This window comes from Neopelma chrysocephalum, unplaced genomic scaffold (genome assembly GCF_003984885.1).
Source record: "Neopelma chrysocephalum unplaced genomic scaffold, ASM398488v2 Primary Assembly neopelma1_182, whole genome shotgun sequence".
Taxonomy (NCBI): Eukaryota; Metazoa; Chordata; class Aves; order Passeriformes; family Pipridae; genus Neopelma; species Neopelma chrysocephalum.
This window is the reverse complement of record NW_020897844.1, coordinates 889,292-909,376: the sequence shown is the minus strand read 5'-3', so window position 1 is coordinate 909,376 and position 20,085 is coordinate 889,292. Positions and strand designations below refer to the sequence as shown.

At 44.4% G+C, this 20,085-nt stretch overlaps 1 protein-coding gene across 5 annotated transcripts in view; it reads right to left on the bottom strand.

Annotated features, from left to right (window-relative positions):
* The window catches only part of TLK2 (tousled like kinase 2), a 43,214-nt gene that overhangs the window by 8,377 nt on the left and 14,752 nt on the right, over nucleotides 1–20,085 (bottom strand). For 4 of the 5 annotated variants that reach the window (XM_027702279.1, XM_027702281.1, XM_027702280.1 and 1 more), the window contains 11 exons: nucleotides 19,583–19,678; nucleotides 16,678–16,845; nucleotides 15,785–15,880; nucleotides 12,876–12,968; nucleotides 11,564–11,674; nucleotides 10,043–10,179; nucleotides 8,217–8,369; nucleotides 4,247–4,313; nucleotides 2,325–2,422; nucleotides 1,934–2,015; nucleotides 154–245 (listed from right to left, as the gene is read on the bottom strand). In XM_027702279.1, coding sequence (XP_027558080.1) covers nucleotides 154–245; nucleotides 1,934–2,015; nucleotides 2,325–2,422; nucleotides 4,247–4,313; nucleotides 8,217–8,369; nucleotides 10,043–10,179; nucleotides 11,564–11,674; nucleotides 12,876–12,968; nucleotides 15,785–15,880; nucleotides 16,678–16,845; nucleotides 19,583–19,678 — 1,193 coding nt within the window. The remainder of the gene's footprint in view (nucleotides 1–153; nucleotides 246–1,933; nucleotides 2,016–2,324; nucleotides 2,423–4,246; nucleotides 4,314–8,216; nucleotides 8,370–10,042; nucleotides 10,180–11,563; nucleotides 11,675–12,875; nucleotides 12,969–15,784; nucleotides 15,881–16,677; nucleotides 16,846–19,582; nucleotides 19,679–20,085) is intronic. The other variant, XM_027702283.1, reaches the window with a different exon arrangement.

Genomic DNA, 20,085 nt, shown 5'->3' with positions numbered 1-20,085 from the left:
ACATTTAAAACATTTCTGATCTGACCATAACTTTTGCAAGCAGCTACTGGGCTTTTGAAATGTGGCAAACACAGGAAAAAATTGGCAGACACTGGAAAACCAAATGCAGGAGGAGTTTGGAACCATGGCTGGCTGCTTTACAGACCCACTTACTTGTGATAGTTTTCTTTCTTCTCATCTCTCCAGTTTTTATTTAACTGGTGTATTTTCACAGCTACGTATCTCTGTTCTGTTAAATCAAATGCCTGCAGAGAGAAGAGCTGAGAATCAGTGGGAATCCCAGCTTCAAGTTAACACTGCAAAAGCAGACAAGCTCTAACAACCCAATATCCCCACCCAGGAAATCAGCATTACAACATAGTGAGGGAAAAGCAAACCCACATTTTGAGGTAATTAGTTTCACTAATGAAACCAAGCAAGTCTGAAAACAATTGAATATTCTGTGCTTTGATCTGACCTTCCCCATGGAATCTAACTCACGCTGCATTTCTTCTGACATTTTACCACCAGAGCTACAAAGGGACCAGAAAGGCCAAATTAGCAAAATATAGACAGTTATTATATTGGGAAAGACCCTGCCATTATCCTCCCAAGTCCCCAACTCATTTTCTACACATGGTTAAAAAAAAAAACAAACCCAAAATACAGAGGATTTTTCAATACTTTGTGTCACACTGGTAGCTCAGTTCTCCAACTTGCAGCATAATGTTTCAGCATATTTAGAAGCTGGAGGATTTAATGGCAGAGCTGTGTGATTTTGTGCTGCATTTTCCCCCTCCACTTTTTTTACTACTTAAACAGACCTTAAAGAATGGGCCTCTGGAATTGTGCTCTTGGAAAAATGCAGAAATCTTTTACCTTGTCTCAGAGCAGCAACAGCTAATAATTCACAGGACAGGGCAAAATGCTATTGTAAGCAAACAAGGATACTCTGTGTTCATCTCAAAAGTTGACTACTTAATTCCTAATGCTTAATGGATTGGCCAAGACCCTGGAGAAGAAGGGCCAAGCGTGTCTTTGTTTTAATAACAGAGTTACAACTCTTAAGAGCAGTCAGGTATGAAGCATTCATACCCTCCTGCTTTCATCTGTGGTGCCAAAACTTTCTGCTTAGTCAGCAAAGCCTCCAAAGAACAGCTCAGAGAACTTACACCCAGCTCACACTCTCTTCTTCCCCCCCTGAGCAGTCTGGTACCCTTAGTTTAGGTACCTATTGCTGCCCTGCATCCAAATAATAAAGCACTGTGAAGTTTCCAATATTTGCATTGGCATAATTATTTTCACCCCAGCCAAATTCAACATGAATTCAAGACTACTGAGAGCAGATGGGGAATACTGAGGACTGGAATGGCTCTAAGCACAACAGTCAAAAAGAAAGCACTTAAAGTATCACAGGTCTTGGCTGTCAGGAGTGCTGACACACAAGGAATCCTCAGTTCTAAGGAAGTCCCAAAAGTACACACACACACACACCCAGTCTACTACTTCAGAGTGTAAAATGAAGGCACAAGAAACAAAGCCTTCTACCCCCAGGAAATGCAGGCTTTGCTCTTATTACTGCAGCTATTTTCTCTTCTTTGCAGAGATGTTCAGACTTGCTGTGCCATCTCAGGAAGGCTGAGCCACTGCAGGTGTTTGTGAGCAGCACTTGGAGAAACAAGGGCTTTGCTTCTCTGTACTGACAGAAGTTGAAGACTTGGTGCCACATTTTTTGACACATGTTTGCAGGAAATTTGACCTTCTGAGGACAAGGGCAGCACCCGAAAATCTCAACTCTGCTGCCTGATGCAAGCCAGATGCACCATGAGCTTTGTCCTCCCTTCTTCCCCCCACAACCACGCACAGAATTGAGAAAACAAGTGCAAAAATTCTGCTTCCTACAGTATTTCCCTGCACATTCAGATTCCCCCCCAGATTGCCATTTCAAATTTACCTTATATACTTCACTGAAGCCACCTCTACCCAGAAGATGTAGCAACAAATATCTATCATTTAGCGTTGGATGATCTTTAAATCTGGTGAGAAAGACATGGTTTGAGAACACTGACAGAGATAAATCACAGCTACTGCACAGCTGAGAAAAAACATTCTTACTCTCAGACAGAAAACTATTAATGACTGACAGATTTGATACTATTTTATCACTCTGCACTGATGAAAGACTATATAATGGTACCTTGATGTACTTGGAAGCCTTCAAGTCATATCACTGTACCACCCCCCAATCAAGTGACTGTTGAGTTGTAACATCAAATTAAAAAAGATTGTCAAGAGAACAAATAAAAATTGCTTGAAGTTCTTATCCCTGAGTCCCATGTGCTTACTGTGAATTATCTTCATTGTGTATCCTTTTCAATTCCCTGATGTGTAGATTCCTAACCCTCTCTAGCCGCTCCAGCTCCGCCTGGATCTCTGCTTCTTCCTGCTCGAGGGAAAACCAAAAGGAAAACACGACACTGGGTGAGATACTGCAGGTAGCACTTGGAGACACAAATGTAATTCCACTTCCCAAGAGGTTACTGCCAAAAAAACTTGTCTGGGAGATCAAAGAGATGGTCAGAGTCAATTAAGAGTCAGGTGGAAGGTGACGGGAATGAAAACTGACTGGGCAGTTCTGTTCACACCTACACAGACAGGAGCTCACATCTCTTTACACCTCCTTATTTTTCACATTTTAACATTTTCTGTAATTAGGAAGCCTTGTTCTCTGATCCTGCTCCCTCCCTAAGTGCTGTGCAGCTGTTTCTGTAGGAATTTCAATTCTGCTGGGACAAGAGAAAGATGACAACGCTCAGAAGTAAGGGCAGGGATGTCATGATGCCACGTGGGGATGGGGCAGTATCCAGACAGGATGGGAAATGTGAGAGAACAACATTGTGTCCTATTAGTGGCAGTGCCAGAACAGGTCAGAACGTTCCTCAGTGCCATGGGGAAGTTCTGACAACTGTTCATCCAGTGGGAAGTTCAGGAGCCCTCAAACACGACAGGAGAATTCCCATCCCCGTGGCCAGGGCTGCAAAGCTCAAGGAAAACGTGTCCCTTGAGCAGAATGGTTTGTGTTTGTGACTCAAGGGACATCGTTACCCATCAGTCTTGTGACTCTGCTCCTTCCCTTTCCAACTTGTTCTATTTTTAGACATAAAGAATGAGCCAGTTTCCAAAAGTGGAGAAGGATAAGCTCAGCTTCAGACAATGCCACGATCCCAGCACATTACTTCATTTGCCATTAAGGTCCATTTCCAAATGGATTCCTCCATTCCAGGGTGGCAGTGCCACATGCCAGCGGAGATGGACCTGCAGTTAATCCCCTGGAGCCATGTGGAAGCTGTGGAGCCCTGCCCAGATCCCTTCTCTTTGTTCACAGGTCAATAAAGCACAATGGGCACAGTGCCAGCAGATTCCATGTGTGCAGTAACTTTCCCTTCCACTGAAAATACCAAGGAGTACAGAGGCATTAATGAGGCTTTGAATGCAACCTGTGTGTCAAGGTTACAGGAAAAAAAATAAATGTAGAGCTCAGGCACCACCTGAGAAAAGAAGAGGCACATTTGTCCACTTCCTCTTCGTTTGATTTGGAAAAGAAAACTCCTTGGCCTTAGCAGAGATCACACCTAACCAGGAAATGGCAGAAGAGATCTATCTTTTTTCCTTCAGAATTTCATCTGTTGCAGTGTCCCAGAAAACTTATTTATAGGTCACTGCAATCACTTTCAAGGTAACCAACAGCTTATCTAAATATAACCTCAGCTGCAGGTACAGTTCCTACTGAAGCCAAGGCATTTGAGAACAAATGGGCATTGCAGCTGCCTGAACAGGACTGGTTTGCAACAGCCCAGGAGATTTTATTGGACTGATAACGCTGGTTACTCAATATTGCAAAGAATTGGAAAAGCTGCATTTTGTTGTTGTGTTCTCCTAATTTTCTGCCCTTGGTCCTTTCCTTCCTGTTCCCCCACGCTGGACACGTTCAGAGCCCAGCACCAGGCAGGTCACAGTGACAGATGTATCAAAAGAGTGGAACTCTCTGCATGAAATCCTAACAGTAAGGACACAGAAATCTATTTATTGAAGCAAAGAACATCTTTCCTGAATACCACTGCCCTGGAAAAAAATTATTACAAAATCTTGGCTGTCCCTTTCAAGCAACAAAAACATCTCATCAAACTAAGAGTAGTGACCTCTGCAGAGAAATGCTCTTGTTCACAGAACACTGCATCAAAAAGCCTTTGCTGCAGTCAGTTCTTACCTTTTTAAGATGACCTAGTCTGAGTTTGAAGATTTCTTCCTGTTCATGATACTCTGCTAATGTTAACCTGCACAAAGGAGAAAGATCCAACACATTAGGGTTCAACAAAATGAACACACATCACCAGTGGGAGTGACAAATACCCAGAGGACATCAACAGCCAGCATAAAATTTTTTAGATAAACTCTGCAATCCATATTTTTTAATACTCAATCTACAGGAGAACTAAAGCTTAAAATCTCAACACATTAATTTCAAATCCAAGTCCCCAACAACACCTGTCTAGGCTAGTGAATGACTTTTAACAAAGATGGCTAAACCAGAATTTAAATACGGGACACTGAAGCATGAGTATTCCACATTCTATTTTTCCATGTAAAGTTTCATTTACTGACTCATTTTTCAAAGTTTCCTTTGTAATAAAAGCTGGATAATTCAATCCAGCTACTCCCTCTGGGACCATCAGCACACCTGGCCACAGAGCCACTGCAAACAGGGCAGTGACCTGGGATTCAGAGCTTTTTCCTGTTGCAGGTCCTGCCAGGTGGCTTCCAGGGAAATCTTGAGAAATTTACTGTATCTTGGACCTCACATGTAGTTGGGAGAAGCAATGGGATAAGGGGAATAATCCCCATTTTATGGATGGTAAATGATGTGCGAAATTTCCACCCCAGGTGGTTGGTCAAGAAAGTTTTATGCTTTCAGTATCTTTTATACAAAGGGCTTGGAGCAACCTGGGCTAGTGGAAGGTGTCCCTGCCCATGGCAGGGGGTGGAACTGGATGAGCTTTAAGGTCCCTTCCAGCCCAACCCATTCCATGATTCTATTCTAATAGAATAGAGGCAAAGCTCAGCCTTACACTAAAACAGTGACAGACCCCATCACTTGTGAAATTCAGTGACATGCTGAGCTCTTCAAGGTTAGAAAGTGAATCAGTACATTAATTGTCTCATTACTACCAACAAGGAGTTTGGTAAAAGCATCACATGTGAACGCAGAGCTATGAAGCCCATATCAACTGCATCTATTTATTCTGTAAACAAGATCTGCATGTGACAGTGTATAAATATCTTTTTTTGAACCTAAACTGAGTTCAAAGGATATCCCAGGAGGATTCCTGCAATAGCAGTTGTGCTCTGCACAGTACTTCACACAAAGCTCCACGAGGTCTCCACAGCATCAATGCCACAACTAATTTCAAGAGGGGACCAAGTTCTTCCTCTGTGCAGGCTGGGGGACCTTGAGAGGAGAGAATATTCAGCTGATCAACCATCTTGAAATGCCCCAACTTCCCTCCTCTGTTGATGATGCAGAGGGTCCACATAGTTGAAACCATGTGGAAAGCATCGTTAGCTGATAAATTTAATGCAAAACTCACGAGCCAAGTTCCCTTTGAAGGAATCTCGACCATAAGGAGCTGCTTATTACAAATTAAAAATATGTATAAAACACAGCTAGTACCATAAATGTTCACATGTTGTCCCATTTCTTATAACAGTGTGCTGAGGGCCAAGGAGTTGGATTTGATGATTCTTGTGGGTCCCCTCCAACTGAGGATATTCTGTGATTCTAATTCACACACCACACCCTCCCCCTGACAGCCTGGATTTTAATCAGATTCAGCCAATCTACAAGACCATCCCAAAAGTTTAGGTCTTTCTGTGATCCTTTGGTTGCTGTTGCTGTATAAGGGAATAAAAAGACAATTGAATAAACCAGCAACAGGCTTTGCACATATTCTTGTGCCCAAATGCTAAACGGCACCAGTCTCCTCATTAAGGCAGAGATGTAATTAGTACCACCAGATGTTAACGAGCACCACCAGGCCAACACTGCCCAAAATAGCTGCCTGTTACAGCAACCATTACAAAAATCACGGGGGTCTGAGACAAACACTGCCCTGTTTCACACAAACATGCTGAAAATACACCTCCTCTAGTAGAGCTTTAGGCTGCCCAAGCTGCCCTAATGAATCTCAGACAAGCCCAGCAGATTATTCTTCCTGAATGAAAATCCTTTTCTCATTCACAGCCAGAAACTCATTTTGGGACAGCACATGTTTAAATTTGCATCACAGGACCTTCCTCTCCTTTTTAAGACACAGCAACAGCCACGAACCAAAAAGGAACCAAAAATCAAAAAGGAATTTGGCTGTCTGCTTCTCATTCAACTTTTAGAAACATTTATATTTAAATTGCCCAAAGTCAGGCTCTGTGTAAGAGTTACACAGAAAAAGCCTCCCTCCAAAAGTCAGAAAATTTTGTTCCTGATACACAATGGTCCAACAAATGCACTCACAGGGTAACTAATGATTAAGCAAGTAGTCAGTCAGTCCAGTTGCTACAGCTGACTTGCAAAAATGATGTTTTCAGAAGCTACAACACTCCACAAGAACCACATCCATACCCTGGCAAGCAGTTTTTATCAAGCACACCACAAGAAGCTCTTCTAAGCCACAAGTATAAAACCCTAAAATGATAAAACCCCCAAGTGAAGAATGATAAACCAGCAAGAACCAGAGAAAAAGACCTGGTGGCACAAAAGGCTTCTCAGCAGAGTCTGGCAAAGCTGGGTGAGGTCACAACCTCAGCACAGATTGGAGCTCACTCAGTATCACAGACACGACCATTCCCATCAAGACCTGTCCTGCCATGTCTCCAGAATAATCCACAGCACAGCTGCACCAGCCTGCTGGGGAAAAACATCCCCACAAACATGGGGAAAGCTCATCCCACCCCTCAGAAGTCAAAGTTTACCACGATGAACAGCAACACTTCAAAATATCCCTGCACTGCCATTCCCACCTCAGCTTGGGAGGTTGGGTGGGCTGCTCCCACCTCAACCCTTGCCATGCAGAAGGACAACTTGGAAGTTTTATTTAGTTCTTTTCAAGCTCACTTGGCCAAAATGAGGGGTAAATCACTCCAATCAAGTTATTTCTTTGCCCTCCAATACAACCCACCTGGATGCCATCTGGGGGCACTGCCCTGGTTGCTGAGGGCACCCTTAACATCAGGATTCACCCAGTGCCACCTCTGCTGTGACTGCACAAGGCAGTGGGAGCTGTTGCTTCACGTGCCCTTTTAAAGAGCCAGGCCAAGAATTCAAAGGGCTTCAGGAACTTGGAGGTCAAATCAAGCCCAGGAGATTTAATAGTGCAAAATGAAAAGTGTCACTGAGAGTTATGGTATTGCCCAGAGCAAGGAAATTAGCTCTGTAAAGGGAACTGATAGAACAGGGGGGTAAGTCTCTGACTAATGTATTTCCAACTCATAAAAACTTCCAAAAATAATGGTTTAAATTTCTTGTGAGACCCAGCTTTACTCTCTAAGAATAAAAAGGCTCTTGGAACATCAGTAACTTCAAAAGAGGTAGGGGAAAAAAAGTCTGTAAGAAGAAAGAGTAGCACTTCCACTACCTTTCCATTTCCCCAACTCAGGTATGTGTGAAAGACTGCTCTGGGGACACAGGCCAGTGCTCAGTGCTCTGTCTCTACAGAGAGCATCTGATTTCTTCAGCATCCCAAATTCATTGTTTGAAAATTCCAACTCACAATTCTCCCCAGAAAGTCCACAGAAATCAAGGCTTCTCAAGGTGTGTAATTTTGTTTTCCTTACAAAAAGTGCACCACATGTCCTACCCTGATACTGATACCAATTCTGAACTTGCAACACTTAAGTCAGACCCCGCTTTCCAAATACTGAAAAAGTTACTGCATTCAAAAGAAATAAAGTTAAACTCATACAAAGTCTGGACTCAGCAATGATCCTTGTTTTACTCCAATGAAAACTATTCAGAACTGCAGCCAGATGTTGCTGAGTGCCAGGCTAATTCCACAATACTCATTTGTGCATGGAGCGAAGCCTGGAGGCGAGGGCAAGATTCCATTTCCCAGGAGATATTCCATGCTCTACAACCAAAGCCTGTGGCTTTTGCAAGTGCCCCAAAGAAGGCCCTGGATGGAACCTACGTTTCATTTTCTGCCCCGTTGGTCTTGTTCTTGCGCTGCTTCTGCTCGTTGCTGGCAGGGGGGGTCTGTCCCATGGCCGGGGGCTTCCTCTTTGCCAACATTTTTCGTTGTCTTTCTATTTCTTCCCGCTGGGAATTTATCCTTTCCTGTTGCCTGGAAAGCAGAGAGCAGAAAAAAAAAACAACACATAACCATGAAGGGTGTGCACTTGGTTGTCTTCAGCATCTGCTCTCCCCGGATCGGAGCGAGGAATCTCAAACGGGTTGTACTCGGAAGATTAGAAACTAAATATTTTCGTACAGAAAAGGGGGACGTGCCAAACGTGATGAGTCAGATTTTTAAAAGGTATTTTTACATAAAAAGGGGATTCTTTTCCTGGCTCACAGAAAGCTTGCAGTGAGTGAAAGGTTTTATTCATGCAGAGGATATCCAAAACCGAGGAGTCGCTACCCTCACGGAAACCCAGGATCCATGGTAAGTCACTAACTTTCCACATACTTTTTCCTAGAAGGCTCTGTTCTAAATCTCAGATTTTCCTGTTAAAACTGTTCCTGAAGGCTGGTACTGCCTGACAAAGTACCTTTATACTTCAAAGGTACAGTTAAACTACCCTAAGTTCTCTAAAATATAACCAACACCGTTCCCAATTTCACTAAGAAACAGCCTCTCCTCCAGGATAAAAAGACTATCTGGAAACATTTTGAAGTGATAAAAGCACTCTTGAAATTCAAGTCTAAATGACTTAAGCATTTACATACTTAATTCCCTTTTAAGAAGACACTGCAGGTAAGTATTCCAAAAGTATTTCCTCCATGTCTTACAGCACAAACTAAGCAAGAATTATAAAGTCCTTAATCTGTGCCTAACAAGAGCTGCACCTCCCTATCAGACTACAGAGAAGAGATGTGATTTTAAAGGATCACACACAGCTCTCTCTAATGCAATTAATTTGCCAAGTCCTACTTAAAGGTCTAGGCCAGGTGGGAATTGACTGGATATTTCCATTAACATCCTGCATAAAAGGGTCTCTGATCTTCATTTCCAGGTTTCTGCAGCCCCTTTGATCACTGTTACCAGAAGGCAGAAAAAGTTAAATAGTATGGATTTTCTCTTTTAAGCTTCTCTACTTTCTACTTTCAAGAAAAAAAAAAAGGCAAGCTAATTAGCCTTCCCTGACTAATGTATGCAAGTATGCAAATCAAACTGATTGACTCATAATATATGTGAGATTTTGGTCCACCCTAAGCACAGCAGTCACAGAATCAATGAGGCTGGAAAAGACCTCTGAGATCATCGAGTCCAACCTGTGATCCAACACTACCCTGTCACCCAGAGCATGGCACTGATGCCACATCCAGTCTCTTCTTAAACACCTCCAGGGATGGTGACTCCACCACCTCCCATTCCAATGCCAATCACTCTCTCTGTAAAGACTTTCTTCCCAATGTCCAACCTAAACCGTCCCTGGTGCAGCTTAAGACTGTGTCCTCTTCTCCTGCTGCTGGTTGCCTGGGAGAAGAGACTGACCCTCACCTGGCTACACCCTCCTGTCAGGGAGTTTTAGAGAGTGGGTGCACTGAGGATTCCCAACAGGGCTTTCCAACCCACTCCAACCATTTCATTCCAGTTCAAGTCTCTGGAGCTTTCAGTGGAAACAGATTTCCCCCTTCAGTGTGAAATCGTTCCCCATTGTCAGTAGTTCCTGTCTGATCCTCCCATGCATCACTCACACCATTCTCACGCTCTGACATGCAAGGCATCACACACAACTGCTTGGTTTTGACATTTCTGCCTGTGAAGTTAAAGAAGGTCGTGTTTGTCCTCACTTGATGAGGTTCTGGAAGGCGTAGCCGTCTGTCCACTGCTCGGTGAAGGACGCGCCGTGCCGCACCGTGGTGAAGTGCCCCAGCCTCAGCCTGTCCTGCATGCTCTTATCCCTGCAGGCCATCTTCTCCTGCTTGGACTGCAAACAAAACCCAGCACATGTGAAAATACAAGCCATAAATTAGCAGCTAAAGAGCTGTGCCGTGTTTTAAATCACCACCAATTCTTAGCGCTTTCCATTGTTTCGGTTCTGCTGATCTGAAATCCAGCTGATCATTGAGCAGGTTACTGCTGGTGCTTCACAGAGGTTTGACAAGTATTTGTTCACCTCCTTCCTGATATTTCAGCCTCACTTTTCCCTCCTGATTATTCCCTGGGCACCTCACCCATACTATGATCAGTTGAAATCAGTCTGGCAGCAGGATTAAAGCTGCCCCTTTGGGCCAGTAGCTTAGCTAGACCACAGGCCTGGCTCTAATCAGGCCCTTATTGACTCAATCAGGTGATAGAGAAAGAAAATACACCTTGGATCACTTAAGAGTAAGATACAGTGATCAGCCAGCTCAGTCCTAGACTTGTACCATGCCCAGACATGACACAACCTCAGTTAGGTCACCAACATGCATAAACACTGGTGGTGATGTCTGTCACAGAGTGTTTTGGTGGTTTCTGTACAGAGTGTTTCTGGGAAGTGAGAACAAATTTCCAAGGCCCGAGACAAGAACAGCAAAGTTTCAGCGAGACAGGATTAAAGATGAACCTGGAAGCTCCCCACTGGAGCCCTAAGTGCCTCTCTGAAAGCCAGGCCTATTTAACACCTTGCCCAGAGTCACAAATCCTCCCAGAGAGGGGAGTCCCAGTCAGCCAAGAACAATCAGCTCTGACAGAAGCAACTCAAACAGACTGCACGTACCAGGCAGCACCCGGGTGGTTTTGCCCATCCAGTGCCCACAAACAATAGGTGTAATTGGCCAACAGGTGAAAGAGCAATCAAACCCCCCCCACTGTTTAGCCATCAGGAAAGCTGGAAACCTTTCAACACTGAGCAGGCTGGACACTGGTAAACAGCAGCCTGGCACTGGCCCCGGTGTCTTTAATGTGTTGTTTTCAGTGTTACACAAAGCAACGATCTCCAGCTTCGCCCCGTGGAAGAAGGGAAGGTCTAAATCACCTGCCCATGTCCCAGAGCAGATCTGCAGACCCACTGCACAATGGGACACTGCTCTGGCATTGCCAGGGCTGCACAGGGTTGCTTTCAAAGTGCATGAGTCTCCAAATCAAGCAATGCCTGGTACACTTAGAGCTCTGTTTCACTCAAGCAAGAGATCACTGCGACTGTGAAAAGTAACCAAATCCTAACATTTTGAACCATTTTGGTCTTTGGATTATGTTCTTATTTACAGAGAAATAATTCAAGACAGAATTCCAGTTGTCTTTTATCACTACAGCGAGAGGAGGAGGTTTTTACTGTTCAGATGTTTGCAAGGATGTGAAGTGTGCCTGCAGAGTTGTCCCCTGCTCACCTTTTCTATAAGAAGCTTCTTGCTCATCGTTACACATCGATTCAACCGCTCCTTGTACTTCTCCAGCATCTTCTGCTGCTCGTCAATCTGCCTCCTCAAATCACAGTTGGCCTAAAAGTGAACAGAGAACAAAGCCTGTGACTTTAAACCACTGAGAAGAGCCAAACTAAGCATCACCTAGGCAGGAGTTTCTCCAGTTAGCTCTAGGGAGCAGATTAAAGTCAGCAAACCAGCAGGAGAAGGAAAAAAGGAACAGGTTCCTCTTGGCAAAACATCCAAGACAAACTTAAAATTTTAACTCACTCACATCTGAACACCCCTCTAGAACAGGTAAGTTCTCTCATCCTGGTTTACAGGTAAGGAACTAAGGTACAAACAGACTAACACAAGGAAAGGGATTTTTTAAAAAATTTTTTAAACATTTAAAAGACCTTGCCCCAGCTACCAAGTCTCAAAATAGCTTAGTCATTCCTGGACTATCCTTCCTCTTTAGCCACAATACTGGCAGAGGAAAAGGATGGGGGAACTCCCTTTGCACTTTCAGTGAAATTCTTGTTTAAATCACTGTCCATGAGCCCCTCTACACAGACTGCTCCCAGCAGCAGCTGCTGTGTAACAGCACACAGCACAATTGGATCTGCAGCCATTTGCATTGAGAGAAACTTAAATTTGACCATCTCCCTTCCAACCAATTGTCTGGCTTCTGATAAACAGTGCACGGTAAAAATAATAGTAATAACAATGATTTAAAAAAAAATCTACTTCCTGCTTCACAGATTATTTTCTTTCAGATGCTGAGACCAGACACACACACAGAGCCTTCCCTCTACTCCCTTTAATGTGCTTTCTAATGCTTTTTGACACTTCACAAGAGCTGCCTCTCCAGCTGATGAAAGGCACATCAATTAGAACTTCTCCATTAAGACAAGATCCTTCATTTAAAGGTATTTATCTTTTACTGAAGAATACCAATGGGTTAAGAGTTTTACTCTTTTGGTTTGACCCAAAGATGTTCCCCTCATCTCTCCACACATCACTGACTCTCATGAAGGAGCATTTCAGAACACAACTCCCCAGGTGCTGAGAGGCTGCTGCACATGCTGCTAAACAAAAGCCACAGTCACTGCTTGTGGATTCAAGCAGGCCCAAACACAGTGTCTACACAAGCCAGACAATCATCCTGCACTTGGATTTGTTTTACCTTGCAAGTGTGTTCTACAGCTGGTGTACAAAATCCTGCTCTGCAGCCTGGCTGGCACAAGTAACTTTAAATAGCAGCTTTTAGAAGAGTTGTCCCACTTTAAATACTTACTCTTAATAAGTCATCTATCCTCCCCTCCTTCTTCTCCAAGTCAGAGTTCTTACTGTTTTCTAGTGCAGATATTTTTTCCATTGTGAGGTCGGACTGTAGGGAAAAATCACCATAAACCACGTTTAAGACAAACAGGGAATATTTCAGATAGTCAGCACATAACATCCCAGTGGAACCCCCTCTGGTCTGAACAGCTGGGTCTAAGAAGGACTGATCCCCTGCATCCTTGGAATCAGGGGAAGAATTTTCTCCATTATTCACTTTGGTTTTGCATGGGGGGCTCCTCCAGCACAGCAGGGTCAGTCAGCCAGCACAGAGCTGCTCTGGAGAACACAAACTGGGAACTCAGCACAGGCTACAATATCCTGTGTCCTGCAAATTTTAGCTTTATAGTTGAGCTCTGCCCACTCCTTGGTGGTCTCTGTGCAGGAGAGCTTGTATAGGGAAAAGGCTTAAGACAAAACCCACCAAATCCCAGCCCTCAGCTGGAATATCAAGTTTGAGATCTCTGATGGGCACAGACAGAGACAGCACCTGTGGGTTCTAAAGTGGTCTTGACAGAAAACACAAGTCTTCATTCTAAAACATTCCAACAGATGGACAGCAGGAATATTGAGCACAAGCTGTTGTTTCTGACAAATTGTTGTATTAGTGCCCACTGGGGACAGGAGCTTTATAGTTCTCGAGTGAAACCTATTTGGAAAGTTTTATGGGGTGCAGCACATCTCAAATACCTTCACCAGTGAAGTGAGACTTAAACCCAGCAACAGAAGACATACACTGTATTCTTTGAGTATTCCAAACTCAGCACTCTGATGAAAGGGTGGGCAAGGAAAGGGGAAGGAGTTGGTATGTACATGAACACAGCATCTAAAATAGCCAAGGCAACACAGAGGAAACTCTCTCCCTGACTGCCCACACACATTTCACACTTATGGCTAGCAGGCACCTCTCCTGGTTCTGAGAAGAGTTAGCAGAGATTTAACCTGTGGAATTGTTACATAACTGTTCTCCAAATTCCAGGCTTGCCTGGAAGCTCACACCATGGAGCAAGAGACAAACTTGGCTGCCTGTTGCCTCTCTACACATGCCCAGTAGGGGAAAGCTCAAACAGAACACCTGCCAGCACTGCACATCGAGCAGGATGGGCCCAAATCCCAAAAGACAAAGAGGAGGCCTGGGCAGGTCACCTCACCTCTGCCCTAACTTGGTTTGTGCTTCCTGCCTGCAGGAGGCACGTGTGACAAAAGCTTTTGTCACTGAGGGCAGCAGGCAGGGGGGGTGTGGAGAGCCTGGGCTGCAGCTGGTGGCCAAGCAGCAAAAAGGTTCTTTGGTAGCTGTTGTTTCATTCTGCCAAGGGCACAGACATGCTTGCCCTGGGGCAGATGAAGGCTGTTTGAGGATCCACACTCCTACATGTGACTCCATCCCAACCCACACGGCCTCAGAGCACCTGGGCCCAACACTGAGGGAATCACATCCTGCTCCTGTCACTGCCACTGGGGATTCAAGCTGGGAATCTCTGAAGTTATCTTTTTTTTTCCCTTTCTAAATTCTATCAACTCCAAACAGGTTTGGAAGGGAAAACCCATGAATGTGTACATGTCCTCATCATGCAGCCAAGCATCCTCCTGGATTCTTTCCCATAAGTGTATCCTACATCCAGACCTCTGGAGAATATAATGAAGTCAGACAGCTGCAAAAAGCTTGCTCAGAAAATGTCTTGCAAAGAAGATGGACCTTGTGGCCATGTTAAGCAGAGGAGAGAATAAAAACATCTATTTGAATAAAATAGATGTTAATAGAATAAAAACCACTATTTGAAGCGTGGGTGTTGGGACAGCAAAGATTGAAAGGTTTCTCTGGCAGGTTCCTGAGTTATGGCATCGTTCTCACACAAGAATTCCCCATGGAAAACAGCAGCAAACATGGATCTTCCCAGACCAGCATTTTAACAATACAGACAACAAATGTGACCCTAGTGACACAACAGAGCTCAGGCCTGAGGAAGTGAGTACTCCCAGAGGCGGAATTGCTGTCCTTGGTGCACAGAGAACTTGTACCACCTGCTGGGGGAATGGAGACCGGACCTTCCCCAGCAACCAAATCATCTCTGACACAGACTGGTGTGAGGAAATGATTGCTTAAAAATTGCTCAAGGGAAGGGTCAGACACAGAGAGATCAGAGATGAAAATCCAAAGAAGATTAAAAGCAGGCTTGGAGAAGAAATAAGCCAGGTGCATTGCAGATAAAGCTGAACATCCTGGTAAGCAACAGAAGATGACACAGATAAAAGAATTGTAATTTAAAAGGCACCAAAAAGACATCAGTACAGTCAGAAGAGCTACTCCTCTTCCTGACTCCAGGTCAGTGAAGTTGCTGGGAAGCACTGTCAGGAACACATCATGTTCCATCTTGTCAGGACAAACTATTCCATGGGTGAACTCTGCAGAGGCCAAAGATCTTCCAGCCAGACTGTGGCTATTTGTGCTGTAAGCCATGCAGATGCACCCAGGACCCTGAACAGAGGCATTCCCAAGCACCACTCAGGTCTCCTTCACACCTTCACTACCAGAGAGAACATTCAGGATAGCACAGAGCTGACACAGACAGGGCTGAGATGTTCCTCTCCCAAGCACAGTCACACAGAGCCCAAGAACTGCCCACAGCACTGACACAGAAAAGCCTCAGCAGTAGATCGGACAAACTCCAGCAGCAGCAACTGAAAACATCCTTTACAAGATGAGGAACAAAGTTCAGAGTGATTTACTTCACTCAGTAGGTACAGACTGAGTTGGGAATACTGGAAGCATCATGTCCACTACCAGTGGCACCCTCTGGCACGGCAGACAAACTGCATCAAGCTTCAACCTCACACCCAAGAGCTGTATCATCTAGTGAGCTATACCTGTGACTGTTTGTGCTGGATGGAAATCTGTTTTTGGGAAGTGCAGGAATGCTCAGTGTTCCCTGATCCGGTAGAAGATGGGCTGCCTTGCTGGGCCTGTAAAAGAAAGTTGTGTATTGTTATATGTCCCTCAGCATGACCACCAGTGCCCGTGCACACACACAGGGCTGCAGCCTGGCCTGCACCACACTCTCATGTTCAGGTTTAAGAAGGCTCTAGAGACTCAGTTCAGTAAAACAAGAGTGTCAGTTTGCTTCAAGAAGCCTGGCCCAACCTGCTGAAGACAAAGCTTTTAAAAGCCTGATATAATTCATGTCAGCTGAGATTAAGCGAGGCCAAACCAAACATTTCTCACAGCAAGACTATACTTCATTCTTTTGCTTTTGTGCATCTATCAGATTAACCTCTCAGATGGTATCATTCTGATCTAAGATTTTTTGAGTTGTTAACTAGAACCTCACCAAGGCTTTTGATACTGTGAGCAGAAAAGGTCTATGGCAGATTTTGGAACGCTTAGGTGTCCCCCCAAGTTCCTTAAAATGATCATCTCACTCCATGAGGATCGACACGGCCAAGTCAGATACGGCAATGCACTTTCAGAGCCCTTTCTAATAACTAACGGTGTGAAACAAGGCTGCATTCTCGCACCAAGCCTATTCACAGCAGATTAACCTCTCAGATGGTATCATTCTGATCTAAGATTTTTTTGAGTTGTTAACTAGAAACTATTCAATGAGCAGAGCCTGGCACTAGAACTCTTCACAAGCAAGATGAACTTACCCGAAGACGACAGACTGGGTCAGCAAAACCCAGGCTGCAGAAAAGCTTTGAACTCCCCATCCCTCAACTAGACATCCCTTTAAAGGACTCCAAATCTCTTGGGAGCTGCTCACCGAGACAAAAGTAAAGCAGAGGCCACCTCCCCTCTGTGCCAGCTGCTCATTCTCAAGCCGCTGCTTCGCCAGCATCACCGACATCAGCGTGGGCAGCGCTGAGTGCTCCTCCTGCGGCTCCTTGGCTGCGCTGCCGTCTGCCCCGTACAGCGGCTGCTCCACCCGCCGCTGCAACACAGCACAAAACACACAGTCAACTACTTTTGGGGCTTTGGGTTTGGTTTTTTTTTTTAAATTTCAAAAGAAAAAGCACGTTCTCTGAGTCTCGCCAAAAACTCGTTGTCAGCGAAGCAGCAGCTCAGGAATGAGCAGGCGGCGCGGTGAGGATCTGATAACTCCAGTCCTGCGGGGATTGCTCCGACGGCAGGCAGCAAAGAGGGAATGGAGTGAACAATTAAAAAAAACCCCACCAACCTAACAAATGAACACACAGGACAGAATTGTTGCTGAACAAAACCCCCTTCCTTCGCAAATCCGTGTTTCGGAGCCAACAGGCTGAGGATCCAAAAATCCACGTTGAGGTTTTTGGTCAACGCGTTCACAATTATACTACTTGATGTTTTTAAAGATTCACTTTAAAACAGCCAATGTCATCATACAGTGTTTTTCTGGGGAAGTAAACTGGGTCAGAACTGCTAAATGGCAGCAACCTAACCACGTCTAGGACCCAGACATCAGGGCAAGCTCATTTCTGTCATTACAGCTGGGGCCCATCTTCTACAAGGTAAACAAGGTACTAATGCATTCCCAAAATCTTTTGAAGATCTGTTACATCTTTGAAGGGTCAGCTCCTTTCTCCTGTGGTAGACTCATTTTCCAACTGTGATCCAGAAACTGGGTTTAATAAGAACAAGAATCATCTCAGCTACACTGATTACAGCACTCAGCATCTCCCTGCCCTGGCTTTCCAAGCCAGTCCATAGCTGCTAAAACTTGGCAGTCTGGGTAATAATCATCCAAGTCCTTCCAAGCCCTAACTCTGGGCCAGGCAAATGCCTCAGGGAAAGTAAACAGTCAGGTCAGGCTTCAGTTTTTCTTAATAGCCTAAATTGCAACCTGAAGCATATTTCCTGGCTAACATTACCAGTGTCAAGAGTGTGCTTCCTTCCCCAAAAGAGAGCTCGTGCCTGAGAGTGGCATCACAAGAGCCTCAAGACCTGCAGATCACTGCTCTGATCAAAGGAGGAACGAGGCAATTCAAAGCAGTCAAGAGATCTGAAGACAAGAAGTGACATCCTGAAGCCATTACAATTCCTCTGCAAGTTCTGATTGCAGAAAATTTCCAGTGCAGTACAGATTAACTCGGGTTTGGAGGAGCTTTGTCTCATGTGAAAGACATTTCAACACTCTGTTCCCTTCCTAGACCACACTGACACCTGCAGTGGGTAAGATACTCAACCTTCTCCAACTTTCACTCATCCCCATTTTTTGGGCCTCAGCTCAAACCACTGACATTCAGTTTGGAAGAAGAAGACAGATCTTGCAAAGGCCCAGAATAGTTTGTTATGAATAAGCAAACACCACAGGTTTAGCTGCAAGAGTAAAGAACAGAAGAGAAGAAACACAAAGAGCACCTGTGTAAGGAGAAACACAAACTGGCCTATCTGAAACTCATTCTAACATCAATATTCACCAGAAATACTCCATTCAAACTTTTACCTACTCAACACATACAAATGCAGAAGAAAACCAAAGGAAGAATCCACTTTTCCCACTACAAACACCTGTGGGGTATCTCATCTGCTGGAATAAAGAATTGTCTCTGGTCCCTCACACATCTGCAACATTCAGAGATGCTATTTCTTTCACTGCCCTCTCTTTGAAGAGATGTATTAGTAAATTAATACAAGATAGGAGGAAGGGCCATTCAATTGACAAGCTGTATTTTAATTTTTAGAAACATTAAAAAGGATCTAGAAGCATGTGTGAAGCTCCCCCCTCAAGCAGCAATGCAAGGCTTCTGGAATCTAACAATCACACATGGAATTCTGAGCAGAGTGTTCAGTGCTGGGGTTTAGTTCAGTACATTCAGGAACTGTGCAGAGGTCTCTGCAGAATAATGTAATCCCTAAAGACTTTGGTTTTGGGAATTCCAACCTTTCCCACAATGCTCCAGACTTTTGTGACACTCAACAGAAGCTGAACATTTTTAAAGAGGGAGCCCAGGCAGTGGTCAAAACTAGAGCTCAGCTCTGAATATTGTTTTGCTAATGAAGCAGATTTCTTTGGCTGCTCTGTGCTAAAATGGCTTAAAAATACTGGTTACTTCTTCACATCCAGATCTTGCAGAAATGCTGTGACAGCAAAATGGAATTATGTAACAAACAATAGCACCAGCTGTGCATGTACACACATTCCTCTGCAAGCTTTGGCTGATGCCCCTTGCAAATCATATGCACATGTAAGAAGTAAAAGACCTTCCCAGTAAAATTATGGTGTGCACCATGTTCAGGATACCCAAAGGGTCCAATCAAGATCAGAATATCCCTGAGATCAGAATATCCCTGACTAGAGCTGCACAAACACATGACATTCTCCCAACTGGATGGAGAAGTTCATGTGCTACAGTGGAATACAGGATAACTGACAGGTCAGTGCCACCTTTTACTAAGGACAGGACCTCTGTAACCACACAGTTAATAAAAACAGTCATCCTGCACGCTTTAAGCTCGGGTATCCATGTCACACACAGCTGGAACAGCCACTGTCCCAGGGTCCTAGACATGGCTTTGCTCCCAGAGCCCATTTTCAGGTTTAAAATGGAGAACAAGCCAAATCACTCACCAAGAGCCACCTCCCTGCTCAGAGCCTTGTGTTACCTGTGTCTTAAGCACAGCCACTGAGTCAAGCAGTGCCAGGCCAGTGGCAGTGCCAGGCCAGCAGCCGTGTCCCCAGGAACACTCACCGGCAAGGGGTTGGACAGGGAATGCTGTGGCGAGGACCTGGCGACGGGCGGCACGCTCCGACCGGGACTGGTGCCTGGGCCACTGCCCCCGGCAAACTGGGCATGGAGACACAACAGGATCAGCAGGAATCCCACCCAGACACCACATTTAACCAAGTTTAACACAGACAGGAGAAATTAATCTTAAAAATGAAGCCGTATAGGTTTCACGGACTCATTTTTTTCAGAGGAAAACCTTAACATTTCATGTGCTGTTTTCAAAAATAACAGCAGAAGTTCCTCAGACAAACACTGGTATTTGCACTGAGTACATTTTACTTTTTAACACAAAAAAGATATAAACCTGCATGTATAAACCTTGGCTTACATATCCTATTCTAGTAAATCACTGATTTATTAGAATTATTTACTAGAATATTTACTAGAATAGATTTATTTACTAGAATAGAATAGAGTCATTTACCAGAATTATTTACTAGAACAGAATAGATTTACTAGAATAG